The sequence below is a fragment of the Nothobranchius furzeri genome, chromosome 13, assembly GCF_043380555.1.
Source record: "Nothobranchius furzeri strain GRZ-AD chromosome 13, NfurGRZ-RIMD1, whole genome shotgun sequence".
In the NCBI taxonomy this organism is placed as follows: Eukaryota; Metazoa; Chordata; class Actinopteri; order Cyprinodontiformes; family Nothobranchiidae; genus Nothobranchius; species Nothobranchius furzeri.
The window spans coordinates 59,087,457-59,104,956 of record NC_091753.1 but is presented as its reverse complement, the minus strand read 5'-3'; the positions used below and the strand labels follow the sequence as shown (position 1 = coordinate 59,104,956).

General features: G+C 44.9%; 1 protein-coding gene across 4 annotated transcripts in view; it reads right to left on the bottom strand.

Annotated features, from left to right (window-relative positions):
• The window catches only part of caln1 (calneuron 1), a 91,902-nt gene that overhangs the window by 27,412 nt on the left and 46,990 nt on the right, over window positions 1-17,500 (bottom strand). For all 4 annotated transcript variants that reach the window (XM_054743344.2, XM_015950726.3, XM_054743343.2 and 1 more), the window contains one exon: window positions 7,122-7,234. In XM_054743344.2, coding sequence (XP_054599319.1) covers window positions 7,122-7,234 — 113 coding nt within the window. The remainder of the gene's footprint in view (window positions 1-7,121; window positions 7,235-17,500) is intronic.

Sequence of the window (17,500 nt, the reverse complement as noted above, 5' to 3'; positions counted from 1 at the left end):
ATTTAGCTGCTGGAGCAGATGAAAACGATGATGCCTCACACTTAGATCGTTGTCGATGGTTTCATCTTCACCCAATCACCCGTCGCATTTAGTAAAGTGAAGCCAAACTTTAGAGCGCGTTCATGTTCTTCTAGTCGGAAATTCGGAATTCCGAGGAGAAAGCGAACACACCATTAGCGAAACGGAAGCTAACATATCAAGCTAATGTTATCTTAAACATTTTATTTACCTACCGGAGCAGATGAAGATGAGGATGTCTCACTTACATCGTTGTCGCTGGTTTCATCATCACCCAGTTACCCATCACATTTAGTGAAGTGGACCCAAGCGTTAGCGTGCGTTCTTTCTACCATGCTGCTCTGTTTACAACTCGCTCGCAGGGACCGACGACATAACGCTCTTGCGCATGCGCAGCTGTCTAGGCAAGTTCTCGTTATGATGGACGGGTACCGAAACGAGGCACCGTTTGAAACGACGTGAATCGGTGCTCGGTTGGTACTATGGAATTCGGTCGGTACCTTAAAAAGTACCGAATTCGGTGCCCATCCCTAGTGTCGGATTACATTCGTAGGTGCAGACCAAGCCGCCACAATTCTGTGAAACTTATGAAGCAAACACGGAGGCGGCTGCTTGGCCAAAGATGAGTGTTGGGGGGGGCTGACTTGCTACCGAAACTCTCAAGCTGACCGAGGCTGGCTAGCAGAGGCTATGAGGCTTCGCCACTCCACTGTTGTCAAAGATTCACGAGGTCGCCGCTGAAGACAGGTTTGCGAGTTACCGAGTTTCTGTAATGAGCCCCTCCCCTTAACAGCTGCAGTCCTGCTCTGGTCTCTCAGCTGGGAACCCTAACCCATGCAGGCAGCAACAAGCTCCCGTCTTTGAGGGGCCGAGAGACTCCTAATATATAATTGGCTCTAAAACAAGGAAGTATGGAGGAGGGGCTGATTGTAAACAAAGACCACGTCCCTCTTTGGCCTTTTTGAATGGAGAAAATCTGACAACCCCTCAGCCGACTGAGAAGGAAATCCATTTTTATTTAACCTTCCTTCCTACATGATTGAGATACTTAGACTGATTTGAGATCATTACATCATAAAATTATTACTTATTGCTCCTTTTAAATATATTATTGAAAGTTATGTCATGCACTACCACACCGCCCCCAAACCATTAATGATAAATACACGATAATGTTATACAAAAACATTATTGCTGGCTAATGTGGAACACACTGGACTTCCTGTTTCAGTCGTATACGTGCCCATGGAATATTAAAGTGTTTTAGTGCAATGCAAAAACATTAAAGAACTATATGTGGATGGTAAAAAAAAACAGTAGAAGGTTATCAATGTTGGAAGGTAAGATGTTTAAAATTATTATCCAACTGCAATCCAACGTGTCCCATTTATTGAAGTATTTTGATTTTAGAATTTTTGACGTTTTGTCTGTGCAGAGCTTCCGTAGTTCAATTTCGTTCATAGCTGCTAGCCAGTGGAGTTAAGTCTCTTACAGTTTTCTAGCTTTACTAAAATATCTGTTTGTACTTATTTGATTAATAACAGTTTTTACTTTTTATTAGACTCCAAATGTGATAATTTGGCACGCTCCTAATTAGTAATTTGTAAGAATGTAATCGGCGATATTAGCGTTAGCATCCCTATGGGTTTTTCAATATATATTAGCATTGTGCTAACCACTCACTGCCAGTCAAATTGCAGCCTTTGCGATTAAAAAATCTGCTTTTGTCACATCGCAATTTAAATGCACATGCAATTAATCGTTCAGCCCTAGCAAGTACAGATCAAATTTACTGTTGCTGAAAAAATGGTCAAAACTTCTTGTTCACAGCCGCCGTTGTGTTTAGAGACCGAACTCAGACTCTGAACATATTGCTGAAAGTCCCGCCTCCTCTCCTGAACACAAACATGGCGCTGTTTTAAAGCACGAGTAAGCATTCTCGGCTAAAACCATCACATAAAAACATTTAAATGTAAAGCAGTAAGATCACAAATACATAAAGTGAAACCTGAGGTGTATTTTTATTGATCTATTTAAGGGGCGGGGCTTAAAACTTGTACTGAAACCAGCCACTTGAGGGCGCTTGTTCTGTCTGCGTTAACATCCTCGTTTAGCTAAAGCAGCTGTCAGCTACTTCAATACGAAGCAAATTCTACATTCAGACGTGAGGTTTTAGGAGAGCCAGCAGCTCGCTGAGAATCCACTAATATGTGGTTTTATTCATCATGCAGCCGATGATTAACAAAACAGAAAAGAAATGTTTGAGGTTGCCCAATTACAGGCTTGTGATTATCCAGTGGGATAATTAGATACATTAAAAAACTGCTGTGGAGCAGATCCGAGTAGGAAGGTGAGTATAGCGAGTGAATCATTATCCCGTCACCTCAGCTGGGGAGGATGTGACGCTTCGCCTCGTTTTACTGGGATGAGAGAATCTCTCAGCACGGCTGGTCTGAAGGACTGAAGCAGAGGGTCGGGTTCAGGTCGGACCCATTTAGGCCACGTTTCTACCAGAACCCTCTTTGATCGACACAAGTTCTGACAAGCTGAGCTGCGTTGAATAGATGCTTCACGATGGAACCTAGAAAATGTCAGATGAGGGTGAGCGGGACGCTGTCAGGCTTCGATAATGAGGGATTTTTATGAAGGTTGCACAAAGACCCTGCAGCTAAATGCCACCAGAGCTGCTGTTGCTCCTTGTGATTCATGTTTAATGGAAAGTGTTACGTATTCATTTTAATTTCTCTACATGTGGACTGATCAGTCAGGATGCTCAGACGTTTACGGATATATTAAACTACTTAAGGCACCTTGAATGCTCCTAGACGAATCTAAAGGTTGTGACACAAAACAATTATTGTTTCTGCAGAGCGCCGTGATGGGCTCAGCCAATCACAGACAGTTTCTTGTTGTTTTATTTGGTAAAAGAGAACTAATAAAACCTGGACCTGTTTGGTGACCGTCTGTAAAGCTGAATAAAAAGGAACGAGGACGACGGGTTGATAATGTCTCCGCTACATCGGGAACAGCACCCAACGATCAACTCCTGGTCACTCACCTTTTCAGCTCCAGATGCTCCAAACAATCAGAAGGTTGATCAGAGAGAGCAGTCTGATCCCTGGACCTTTAGCTTCTTCATGCTGCTCCTGCTGGTTCTCTGGGAGGTGGCTTCTATGCTGCCCTTTTGGCACCAGGTCATTTATCAAAAGTCTCCTCACTGTGCTGCAGGTGAGCCCACACCTGCTTGCTGCCGTTGATGAAGAACCTCTGGTTGAGCGGAGCTTCAATCCTGTACCTGGACCAGCTTTAGGGACCCGGGGCTGACGCTTCAGGGTTTTGTGGAGGATCATGAAACCTTCTTCACTAATGTGATGCCATGTTTAATTTCATGACAGAAAGTGACTTTGGAGTTGGTTTGATCATCCTTCAGGACCCTCTGGAGTTGATGCAAATGTTTGTTCTAGAAGTCAGGTAGCGGCGGGTAACCTGTGGCTGCAGACCCGAGCATGGTCGTATGGTGTGAGGTTAGTTTTCCAACATGACAACGATGGGATGAGCGAGTACACCACTATCTGTATCTGTACAGAGTGGGTGTGGCCTAACCCGAAAGTGGGTGTAGTTTAACCGGAAGTGGGTGTGGTTTAACTGGAAGTGGGTGTGGTTTACATCTGTACGTTATTTTAAGTCTGATCAGAAGTTGCTATGTGTATTGTTTATTTGAAAATTATTTACAGAGCAGCTTCAGAGTTGAGATTTAATGTTTTTGATCACAATAGTAAAGGAACTATTACAAAGCAAGTTTTTCAGTAAAATCAGAACATTAATATTTAAGTGCTTGAATTAAGAGAGAGAGAGAAGAGAAGATCTTTCTGTAGCGCCTCTCAAGATAAAAATCACGGGGTGCTTCACAAAAACAAAACATGTAAAATAGAAAAAAGAATTTAGAAAATGATTCAAATGTATTTAAAATGAGCAACAAATAGACAATTGTGATTAAAAAATGTAAAGAAAGAGAGAGAGTGAATAGGAAAGAGGGAGTGGATCCTGAGGAAGAGGAGAGAGAGAGAGGAAAAAAACCCGACCGGAGCGGAGGCAGTGACTGACGCAGCACGAGCCGTTCTCAGCTCTGTCTCGTCAAATGCACCACGTACGTTACGAAAAAAGTAACTTTAAATAACTTTAAAGTAACTTTAAAAAGAAGCAAACTGAAGAAAACCTAGGGAGTACTGAAGAAACGTGAACAGTGAAGCAAGCAGAGAGAGATCCGTTACTGTGTGTGTGTGTGTGTGTGTGTGCGTGCGTGCGTGCGTGCGTGCATGGACCGGACACGGACTAAGCTGTGAGCTCCCGGCTGCAGAGTTTTGTGTGTAGGGAGGGGCGGGCGCTCAATGTGACTGGCCAATCACAGAGCGTGAAGACAGTCAGTTACCCAATGAGGATTTTCCTTCAGCACGATTACAGATATTTATGAGTTTTACTCGTTTCATGCTCGTACTCGTCAAAAATGCTTTATCCGTACCGGATACTCGTCTGAAACGAGTATCCGGCTCATCCCTAATGACAATGATGGGATCATTCCCTCTTGTGTTGCTGAACCGAATTAAACAGAACTCCTTTTTAAACAAGTGCTAAAGCTGTCTTCGCCTGCTGCGTAGCTACAATCTGGGTAGAACAAAAATGTTGTCTGCTCTGGAAACACATCGTCTTTGTTTTTGTCCCTTTGTTGTTTCCCAAACGTGCTCAATGAGGCTTTAACAGCAGCGACGATCATTCATCTTCTGAGGCTGTTAGAAACACTCGGCTGATAACGAGTCAGACAGCTGCACCAGCCACAGATTAGCTTTTTTATGTTAGTGACTGAATCTGTGAAATTCTACTGAAAACACAAACCTGCCACGTTAAGACTCACTCCACGAGTTTCATGGTACATTCAGTTTCCTTCCAATAGCTTCCTCTGTAAATGTATTAAAACATATCATCAGGCTTCGCATGCTGCCTTTGTTGTTATTAGCTAAATCCAATTAAAGATGGCCGCCTCAGCCAACGCTTCCTAAACAAAACAAATGAAGCTGTAAATCAGTCAGTTTGACATTTGCCGTCGTCGCTAACACACTCTGGATTGGCCAATTCGGTTTAAGTCTGCAAAACATCTCAGGAACCACAGATGACCTTTGACCCCAGTAGCTGAAAAACAGCCACACAAAAATCATCAAAGGACTAAAGCGTAACTACAAACCAGCTGACTGGTCAGAGAGTCTGGGGGTGGGGCTACCAGAGGCAGATACAGGAAGAAGGTTGTGTGTTCTTATCGAGCTAGCTAACATGCTCTAACACCCCCCCACCCCCAGAATGAATCACAAGCCTAGCTACCGGAGGGCATTTGGCTCAAACTAGCAGCTAGTTCAGAAAGTAAAACCAAACAGATTTATTCCATGACTCAAAGTGACTGACAGCATCATCCTCCAGCCAAACACTCGTGCTGTCTACTAAACCACATCATCGTGCTCCTGGGGGCAACGGGGCTCAGCTTGGTGATGACATCAAGACGATGAGCGGACCAAGAGTTTCTATCTGAGCCAAACGCTTCACTCTTCTACTCACCTGCTTGATTCATCATCCAGACTGCTTCCTTTTTATTATCTACTTTCATCACATCAGTCCCTCAAAGTCAATCAGCCTGCTTCCTAAAGGACATCATTTCACCTTCATCAAAGCTTATTAGGCCTGTTCATCAATCATAGTAACACACACACACACACACACACGCGCACACACACAAACACACGCACACACGCGCACACACACACACACACACACACGCACACGCACACGCACACACACACGCACACACACACGCACACACACACACACACACACACACACACACACACACACACACACACACACACACAAAGCGTCCAATAAAGACGATTAGTGTTCCCCAGCGCGTTGGGAGAGGACGTGCAGGGACACGTATACGACGCCCGCGGTGACACGGATATTATTCCTCAAACTTCTAGCGATTTAACCTTCCCCTCACCCCCATCCTAACCTTAACTCATTCATTTCCAATTAAGCTTTGCATGCGCAACCTAGTTAGGGTTAGAACGGGGGTGAGGGGAAGGTTAAGCAGTTCACAAGACGGTCAAATGTCCGTCTCACCGCGCGCGTCGGATACCAACGCTCTGTCCCAGCGCGTCCTCTCCCGACGCGCTGGGACACCCTAATCGTCTTTATCATAACCCCTGCGTGTTGAACTTTCCCCAAGGTAATCCTGGATGGGAGACAACTACCCAACAGGTGTGAGAATGTGCTGCTGTTGGTGCATCCAAGCACAACGGTGAGGAACCACTGTTCTACATTTAACCTAAACGTGTGACCCATGAAGCGGCTCCAGAGCTGCAGACAGACTCGTTCCCTCCCGAGTACTCCGTTCTGAAGATCAGCCCCTGCTCGTGGTTCCCAGGACCCGGCTGAAGATGTGGGGGGACAGAGCCTTTTCAGTGGCAGCTCCAGAGCTCTGGGGTGAGCTTCTGCATGCTGGGTGGTCCTCTCCTGCAGCAGCTTTACTTCTGAGCTGAAGACCCGTTTTAACTCTGGGTGAGTGATGGTGCCGTTTTTTCTGTGGTTGTTTTTATTTTATATGCCTGTATTGTTTTATTAGGGGCAATAGTGGCACAGGAGTTAAGCGCCCACCCCGTAATCGAGAGGTTGCAGGTTCGAGCCCCACTCAGTCTGTCGCTGTCGTTGTGTCCTTGGGCAAGACACTTAACCCCCCCTTCCCTTCTGGTGGTGGGGGTCGGGGGGCCGTGGGGCCGGTAGTGCCCCAGGGCAGCTGTGGCCACAATGTAGCTCATCACCACCAGCGTGTGAATGGGTGAATGGCTGTGATGTAAAGTGCCTTGGGGGGTTCCAGGACTCCAGAAGGCACTTTATCAAATACAGGCCATTAATAGACTTACAGCAGGTGTTTTTACTCGTGCCTGTGAAGCACGTTGGTGGCGCGTGTGTGTCTCTGAAGTGCTTTACGAATAAAGTTTGAGTCGAGTTCGAGGAAATGAACATGAAATTCATAGATTTTGATGACGAGAACAAAAGCTTACCTGCCAGAAGATGGTATCGATGGTGTTGCCCAGAAAGCCTTCCCTTGTTTCAGAGGACAGCAGCTTGGGACCCAGAATCGTCATGAACTCCTCAAAGTCCACCTGTCCGTCTCCTGGAAGCACAAAGGAGCATCAGTAAGGTAAAAAGATGATGTCATTCAGTATTTTGGTGCAGATGCTAACTCTACAGTGCTAAACTCTACAGCTGTGTGCTCAAATGAAGCCGGATATCCGTGGGAGATGTCTGGGAGTTCATCCTGGAGGAGCGAAGAAAACGACTCTAAAGTCACTTCTGTGGTCTACAAAACAAACTCCTCACACGTTAATACAGGATGATGTCATGATGATGTCAGGATGATGTCAGGATGATGTCAGGATGATGTCAGGAACGTGAATAATAGAAAAACTGTTCTGCTTTGGTGCGTTTGCTGCTTCGTCACCTCCTCAGTTATGGAGTCTAAATGAATGAGTGAATCAGCTGCAAACAGAGTCAGCTGAAAATATAATAAACAGCAGAACTAATCATGATGAGTTCCTCACTAAGTAACCACTGGACGAGATGTTCGTGACGTGTCCAAACTGGGGGCTGGGGGCTGTTTTCAGCCCTCGGAGAGGTTCTATGTGGTCCCCTGTTGCATCTGGCTCTTTAGTAGGCCACTGATCATCACTTCTTAACATTTTTATCTTCAAATTGTTAAAAACGACCCTTTCTTGACCAACTTCATCTTTTTTTTTAATTACCATGAATTTTCTGCATTAGTCTCGGACTAAAACGTTGGCAAATCCGGGTTTGGGGTCGCCGAGGCTCATTCAGATCGGTCTACTAAACAAAGCCAACGGGCCTGAAAACGGCTCTAAGTTGTTCTCATTGACGGGCATTAAGGTGGAATTTATAAGGCGGACTTACACTGGCTACCGGTCTGTTTTAGAGCAGATTTTACCGCCATGCTCCAACACGTTCACTGAGGTCTGCAGACCGGAGTCTGCTGTCTACCCCAAGAACGCGAGGTGGCAGAGCCTTCTTGGTAGTTTGTGATTATTTATTTAGCAGATGCTTTCATCCAAAGCGACTTACAGTTTATAACCTATAGGGCATGTTGTGATCTGTGGGGGAAACCGGAGTACCCGGAGGAAACCCACGCATGCACGGGGAGAACACGCAACTCCACGCAGAAAGGCCGCAGCCGAGTTTCGAACCTGCAACGTTCGTGCTGCGAGGCAACAGTGCTAACCGCTGCACCACCATGCAGCCATGGTCTGGTTGTGGAAGGATCTGCCTTTAGCTGTTCGAACAGCTCCAGGTTTTTAATCGTTTTATTCATCAGCTTTTAATTAGGCAGGTTCGTGTGAGTTGTGATTTGGTGTGTTTGTTGTTGTCGGGATGTTTTTATTTGTTGTGTTAAGCGCTTTGGGCTGACTGAAATTAGAAAGCGCTACATGAATAAAGTTTATGATGAGGACTTCGTTGGTAAAATATCTAGTGGACCTGGTCTGGATTGACATCAATGAAACTTTCAGGAAAATAATAATGAATATTTGTCTAAAACTGATGGATTCAAGATGGCCGTCAAAGCTAAATGGCTTTAATTTAGCTCATTTTATAGATCTCGTCACACCAGTGGCGGCGCCGGGGGGGTGCTAGGGGGCGCTATAGCTACCCCTGGATTAGTCATTGCACCCCCATAGCACCCCAAGTAAATATTAGATTTATTTTTTTACAGTTTAATTTTTAGTTAACGTGTGGATGTGATAATATTTAACATACAAAACTTAAATAATCAGTAAATTATCATAGAGATAGAAAAAACTTAAACCAAAACAGGAAATTGATGTTAACCTTTGACCTCATTTTCCACCCGTGAACAAGTGAAATGTAGAGCTAGCTAGCGGTAAGATGGATCAGTTTTTGTTGCCCACATTTCCACGGGTTCAGTCAGAAACGAATGAATGTTTGGAAGTGATCTCAGACCCACAGAAACCTACGGATCTGGATGAAGAGAGTCAACCCTCAACCGCCGCAGCAGTCCAGGGTTTAGCCGCTGGAAATGCTAACGCTAACGTTAGCTAACATTGCAACACTATAGATGGTTTTCTGTGTGGCTGTATGTTTATGATTTCATGGAAAAGTCAGCGATTGTTCATGTTTATGATGTATATTAATGATTGTTTCAGGTGTTGTTGAGGTGTTGTGCACGCATGTGTGTCTGCTAGTGTTGAAGGTGTTTTAGAGAACAACAGGTACGCATGACCACTTCCTTCATAGCACCCTCAATAAAAAGACTAGCTCCTTCATAGCGCCTGCAGAAAAACATTTCTGGAGCCGCCACTGCGCCACTCTGTGTGAGATTACAGATGAACCCATCACGTCTCAGTAAGAGCCGACCTTTAAAGAATGACGGGACTTTAATTCTGTTTGTGTTTTCACATCTGTAGGTTTCCTGCATTATAGTTAAATATAACGGACTCCTGCCCGCTGCTGTGTGTACAAAAACCAGTCAGAGTCCAGGCCAGCCTCGTCTGACCATCAGCATCAGCCGCAAACACAAATAATGAGTTACGGAGTTATAAAACTCATCTCTGGCTGCAACAGCTGACTGCTTCATCACAAGATCGGACATAAATGATGCTTTCCTCCACGTTTAAAACCAGAGCCGTGTGTGTGTGTGTGTGTGTGTGTGTGTGTGTGTGTTAGATAAGAAGAGCAGTGGCATCATCATGAAGGTCAGGCTGAGATCAGGAACATTTATGTGACCTGGCAGCAGAAACCAGATCATAATCATTTAATGTGTTTGAGCACAAGCCAGTCCTTAAGTGCTGCCCGTGGCTGTCATTCATTCATTCATTCATTCATTCATACTCCTTACGTTTTGATCACCAGCTACTATTCATGTCGGAGACTGAGCAGAAATAAAAAGCAAACAGAGTGCAGGATGAAGAGCTAAAACTTTAAATCCCTCATTTTAAATAAATAAACAGCAAAACTGTATTAAAGTGATAAATAATTTGATATAATGAGAAAAAGCAGGCAGGAATGAATGCATTACTGCAGACTAACGTGTTTGGTGCAGCTGAGGACGATCAGCAGGTTAAGGACTAGTCTAAAGGTGACTGAAAAGCCTTTCCAGGCGCCTCATTCATCAAGCTAGCTTACGCACAAAATGGGGTCGGAAAACTGCGTAAGCAACTTTCCACGCAAACTTTGGGATTCATGAAAGAAAACTTAGCGGAAAAATGTGCGTAACTTTAAGTTGACTAAGGGCCTGGCTTACACACATGCTGGACATGGAGAGCACCTGCAGTGCTGCTGCTGAGAAGGATAAAGTTATGAAATCCTGCAGCGTTATCACTTGTACTTCATTTTTCCGCCTCACCCACAAGAACCTCAGTTTCTGCTTCGGTGAAATAGCGCTTCCTTGATCTGCGGTCGCCATCGTTAACGGTGGAACCTCTCATTACCCCGATGTGTGCAGACTGAGAAGAACTTTATGCTTAAAACTCTGGAAAAAAACTGTCAAAGATTTCCAAGTTGTCCTTTCTTGGAAAATAAATAAAACTTACATAAAATCTTATTTAACTGCAGAAAAAATAAACTTCACAACAAACAACAACTGAATCAGAATGGATGTTTGAAGAAACGATGAGGTCATCAGGTCTGACCAGAACATTCAGTTTAAAGGAGACGTGTCAATGGTTTTCTTGAAGGAGCAATAAGTAATAATTCTACAGTGAAATAACCAGAAAACAGTCTGATGGCTCAGTCACTCTGGTTCTGGTTCTGTGGAAACAGATGTAATCCTCCGTCGGCTGGGGAGTGGTCAGTTTTTCTCCTTTCAAAATAACCAAAGAGGGACGTAGTCACTGTTTATATCTGTGAGCCCACAAGGTCCAGCCTGAGCTAACTGCTGCGCCGCCATTTGTAATTTGACACCAGCAGGCAACAAGCTCCAGAGTTGTGTACAGAACCAAAGCCAGTAACCGGGAGCAACCCAAAAGGTATTGCTTGTACCCCCAAGAAGCCACGGCCTCTTTTTGTTTTACTCTAATCAGGTGAAGCAAGCTAGAGGCTAATGTTGAGCTAACAAAGCTAACGGTGAAGTAGAAGCAAATCTAAAAACATTTCAATGACCATCGACTGGATATTACAGTGAAATGTGTGTGAAGTGAATAATGAGTCTGGTGCCGTATGATTTCCTTTAATAAGTCGTAAAACTATAACAGAAAACTAGCTAAGAAGGTTATCGTCTTTGGACGTCAGGAGGACGGAGGTTGCTGCTCGGTTCGGCTCCAGAGGAATAAAGACAAAGACCCAGGTTAGAAATCTTGGTGTCATAACGGATTCAGACCTGAGCTCCACTGCTCACATTAAGGCTGTAACTGGATCGGCGTTTTATCTTCTGCTTCAAAAAGCACGACTCAGAGGTCTCATGGCCAGACCAGACCTACAGAAACCCATTCATGTGTTCATCTACAGCAGGCTGGACTACTGCAATGGTCTCCTAACTGGTCTTCCCAAAAAGCTGTGAAGCAACTGCAGCTTGTTCAGAACGCTGCTGCTAGAGTCTTAACAAGAACCAGGAGAACCGAACACATCACTCCTGTTCTTAGACCTCTACACTGGTTACCAGTAAACTACACAATCCATTTCAAAGTACTTCTACTAGTTTATAAATCACTCAGCAGCATGGGGTCAGAGTACACGTTAGAGCTCCTTCCCGTAGCCCAGCAGGAGGTCCTTAGGAAGCGGTCAGCTGGTAGAACCGGGTCAGAACCAAACAGGTGAAGCTGCTTTTAGCTACTGTGCTGCTCACAGATGGAATCAGCTTCCTCATGACCTCAGATGTGCCCCAGCTCTAGAAACGTTTAAATCAGAATAGAAAACCTTCATGCTTTCATCAGCTTTTGGATGAATGTTCTTAATTGGTGATCTTCTTAGTCCCTACACCTCCAGCAGGTCCCTGAGGTCCAGTGATCAAAGCCTACTGGTTGTGCAGCACCATGCTAAAGGTCAAAGGTGACAGATCATCTGCTGCTGTGGCCCCCAGACTCTGGACCTCTCTCCCCCTGAGCCTGAGATCAGTGGACTCAGTGGTCTCCTTTAAAAAGCAGCTGAAGACTCACTTGTTCAAGCTGGCTTTTGTATGACCTTCTTCACCTCTCTCTCTTTATTCTGCTCTCCCCACCTATTCCACCTTCCTCAGGATCCACTGGTTTCCCTCTTTCCTGTTCACTCTCTCTCTTTATTAACATTATTAATCACAATTGTCTATTTTTGCTCATTTTAAATATATTTTTAACCATTTTCGAAATGCTTTTTTATATTTTTACATTTTTTGTTTTTGTGAAGCACCTCGTGGTTTTTATCCTGAGAGGCGCTATAGAAATGATCTTTTCTTCTTCCTTTGCTGCACCTTCTGCGCTGTAACTGCTCACACTTTAACTTCAATTTTGTTTCTCTTTCATTTTTAAATAGTATTTTCTGTCTCGTTGATGTTAATGCTCTTGATACCCTTGCTAATAGAAAGCACACTGAGTTGCCCCCGTGTGAAATGTGCTGCATAAATAAAGCTGCCTTGCCTAACAGCAAGACTGCTAACAACCACACTTCCTCCAATGGTGGAGAAATATTACCGTAATAAGTGTAGTAAGAGCTCCCTACCATAAAACACCAAGGGGCCATTTTGGTCTGCATTTTTTGAAGCAAAGAAGTTGCTAAACCTGCAGTTCCGCCCTCATCCACTAGGGGCTGGCACCAGAAGTGAGCAAATCTTCATCGACTCCCATGTTAAAAAAGCAATTTTCCCAGCAGAATTAAAGATGTTTACAACCTGGTTCAAAAAACCATTTTAGGTTTAATAGATTTAGTTTACATTCATGACAACTCTCACGGTCCAGCCCGCAAGGCTCATCAAACCTGGAGTAGGGCTGTCACGGTAACCGCAAAAATGAAATATCGCGATATGAAGAAACCCACCGCGCTGCATCATGGGCCACCACGACTACTGAACTTGGTTCAACTCAATGATGCATGTTGAGAAGGATGGCTGCACTGGTATCAAAACGAAACGTTACTTCGCTCCTTTGGGAGCACTTTGGTTTTCAGTACGTCAGCTGCTGCGCAGCCAGAGTCCTTGGCCGAGACAGAGCTGCCACCAGCGGCAAAAATAAATAATAATAAACGCTCGGAGACCTCCTGAAGTCCCGGACAAGCACTGCTTCTGCAACCGTCCCGAAGAGAGTTTGAGCCGAGCTGGAGCTCACTCGCTACCTGCAGGAGGAATGCATCCACCCTAAAGAACCCCCCTGACATGGTGGAGCAACAACCGGGAGAGATTCCCTTTGCTCGCCAGTCGCACGCAGGTACGTGTGCGTTAGTGCAACGAGCGCACCATCCGAGAGGGTTTTCAGTGTTGCTGGAAATGTTACCACCCCTCTCAGATCCTCTCTCAAACCGTATATGGTTAACATGCTGGTTTTCCTTGTGGGTAACAAGGACGTGACCGAGTTATAAAGCACCGTCATTCGTGTGTGTGAAAGTGAAATGATAGTGCCCCGCGCCCGGTACATGTAATTTTTTATGCTTGATTTTAAACAACTAAACAAAATGGGGACTTGTTTCTTATTTGTTAGATGCTGCAGCCAAATTTGCATTTAAAAGTTTAACCTTCTCCTGAATTTTGTTGTTTTTAAGTTCAGTCGGACTCCGACTGTCGGACAAACAAACGTTACTGCGATCTGTGTTGTTACTGCCTTTGATCTGCATTCAGTAAAGTGTTATTGAAGAAGGCACGGCAATGTTTAACCTTTTTTAAATGTGTAAACATTATGTTTAGATAGTACTGCAATAAAAAAAAAGTGCTGCAATAATATCGCACACCGCAATATTAAGCCACCCTGAATCACCGCAGGGGGAGTTCCTCAACCGCGACAGCCCTACCCTGGAGGGTGTTTTCAGTCACAGTTATAGTAAATGGCCTGTATTTGTATAGCGCCTCCTTAGGGTTCTACAACCCCCCAAGGCGCTTCACCCATTCACACACACACATTCACACACTGATGGTGATGAGCTACGACGTAGCTACAGCTGCCCTGGGGAACACTGACAGAGGCGAGGCTGCTGAGCACAGGCGCCATCGGTCTCTCAGACCACCACCAGCAGGCAGCGTGGGTTAAGTGTCTTGCCCAAGGACACAACAGCAGCCTCCTGTGGTCGGGATCGAACCTGCAACCTCCCGATTAGTGGACAACCCGCTCTACCTCTTGAGCTGCTGCTGTCCCTTATGTTATTCCAACCTGCTAACGCGACCCAGCAAACATTTGGACATTTGTCAGCTTCAAACCAGGATGTCCCGTCATGGTTGAAAATGAAAGCTGAACCGACATCTTTTCTGGCCGTCAGCGGGCAGATATGACCACTACTTATGACTACTACTTATCAACTTACTGTGTATGACGGGCCTTTGCTCATCATCTACAGTCTTCAGGTGCTGATGTGTAACGGCCAACAGCCTTTAAACTAAGAATGGGGTGAAAAAGTAACTTTGTTTTGAAAATGGGCTGCAGTAACCAAAACCGAGTAAAGGATGTAATTCTTACTTCATTCTTACACAACACATCCAGCACAGATGCTGTATAAGAAGGGCCAAAGCTACCTCCACCTCCTGAGGAGGCTGAGGTCCTTCAGAGTTCATTCCCAGCTGCTAAAGTCCTTTTACCACTCTGTGGTTGGCTCTGTGATCCTCTCTGATGGCCTGTTGGGCTGCAGGCAGCTCTGACCGAGACAGGAAGAGGCTGAACAAGCTAGTTAACAAAGCTAGCTCGGTTCTGAGCTGCTCACTGGATTCAGATGAGACGTGTGAAAGGAGGATGCTGGTGAAGATGACCTCCATCTTAAAGCCCCTCCCACCCACTGGTTCCACTGAGGAGACCATGGACAGCTCCTTCAGAGGCAGACTGAGACATCCCAGATGTAAAACAGAACGCTACCGTAGGTCATTCGTCCCCGCTGCAGTACGTCTCAGTTGAGCTGGTGCTGGCGTTATCCGGGTACACAATACCACCAATATAATACTCAGTATGTAGCATAAGAAAGCCATGTAATGTCAAAGGTCATCACACTGGCCAGTCATCTTCATCAGTGTGCTAAAGGTCAACGTGAGCGGTCCAAACCAGAACAAATGCCCTGTTTGTGGCTTTGCCATCTGGGGGAACCGCCACGAAACATTCCTCTCTGCTGCAAGTCACTAGCCTAGTGAACTAGACCAAATTCTTGCTTTGCAAAGTTTGGTCTAGGCATGCTCCATTGGAACCTCAGCAGCTCCTACCAGGACTCTGGCTAGCCAATCACAGCTCTCTAGAGAGGTTTCAAACACATAAAGAGCTGTGATTGGTCCATAATGGTGGGCCAATCATAGTGCCCTATCTGCTTAGTGAACATATCACAGAGCTTTATCCGCTTTGTGGGCCAATCAGGGCACTCTATATGCCTGGTGGGTGGGATGATGCAACAGAGTGAAACAAGAGTATGTCACATTCATTGTCCAATAGCATGCGGAGATCATTTGAAAGACAACGGTAGAACCCGCCCCACAACCGAGAGCCGTCAATGGAGCGTGGCCAGACTAAATAATACATTTATTTAGTCTGGCTTGCCAGGCTAGCAAGTCACGACTCCTTCAGGAGACCTTCACCATCTTCAGATTATTCTTGTAATCCCAGACTTCACATCTTTCCCTAAGACACCTAATTAGACTCTTAATAACATCTAAGATCATGTTTCTTTAGAGTTTTGTTATTGTCTCTGTAGATTTGACCTTGAATAATCATTAATCTACAGATTTCCTGGATAATCAGAAATATAATAAAACAGATTTTTGTAAACAACATTTTTGCATTAGCGTTGGTTCCCTGTACCCGTGTCCAGAGCCGACCAGATATTAAAGGTTCAACCACGTTAATGATCAGTTTTATGGAACATTATACTTTGTTGAATACCTTTCATATTTTAGTGACAGTTTATTTATTGTGACCACTTACAAAACGTAACAAGTGTGTGTTTAATACTTGTGCGATACCGGCTTTCCATAGTCCCCTATAGTTCTGTAAACACAAGTTTCATTTGTATTTGTTGCTTTTAGTGGTTGAAGGTTACGATCTGCCTTTGTGTGCTTACCTGTAATCTTGTAATTTTTCATCTCGCTCTTCTCTGAGTGTTTGTGCCGCTGCAGCAAGTGAATTTCCCCACAGTGGCATCAATAAAGTTTATTCTATTCGAACACAAGAAACCTTGCTTTAAAGAGCAAGTCCCCTCCTACCGGCGCCTTACTCCTCTCCCACTTACTGTTCAAAAAATGCAACTAATGCTGTTGTCTGGCGGGCCGAGAGGGCGGAGCCACTAACAAATACACACACACAGGCTCACGACGGCACTGTGACATCATATGGTACCAGCTGACGTCATAGGGCGAGTCTCAGGTAAGAGCATTGTTTATTTTAATACATTTCCACCCTGGCTTATCACATTAAACATGTTTCCATAGGAAATGTTGTTCTCTACGAGTTTCTGAGGCGCTGGTCTCATTACGTCAACATACAGAAGTTTATTTTCCCGTTTGTCTAAAGCAGCGGGAGCATTTCAGAGTGAGCTGTGTACGGTTCAGTTCTGTAGACCAAACAAGCCTCGTGTCTTATTAAATAATGACTGAAGCAGGCCAAAACCAAACATCAGGAGGTGAGGCTCTTCAACAGGAACCCGTCAGAACGGCGAGAACCCGAAGCTCCGCGTCTCCAGAGATCCTGATGTGGACGAGTCGCAGCAGGAATAAAAGTGCTCCTACTTCTTAAACTTTAACATTGAGCCTGGAACATCTCACGTTGCCCTCTCAAACACATCTCTCTTGAACAACTCTCTGATGGCAGCAGGAACGACTCGGAGATTTTCCAGGAAACGGACATTTGCATCACCGTGGTGTGGAGATTTAAGAGTCGCTCCTCTATGGAAACCTCACTCAGCTAATGCAGAAAACAGGTAAAAACAACAAAAAACAGCTGTTTTAAATGAAGGATTCTGGGAAATCCACTGTGATGGTCGTCTCCAACAACAGAGCAGAGGTTAAAGGTCAGAACGACCTCGTTCACATTTCTACCACATCTGCTTTGCAGGTGTTGTTTTGCAGCACTGACAGGTAAGACATAACTAACCACCTACTCCGTTTATTTGGGTTCTTAGTTTTCTGATTGAGTTAAACGAAACAGGACGCTCTGACCCGGCGGTGGCCGTAACGACGTGTCAAACGCCTCCGCTGATTTCTGACCTCTGGACCGACTTATGCTCCGACACAAACCCTCCGTGGGTCCAGCTCTTCGTTTGGGACAAAAATTAA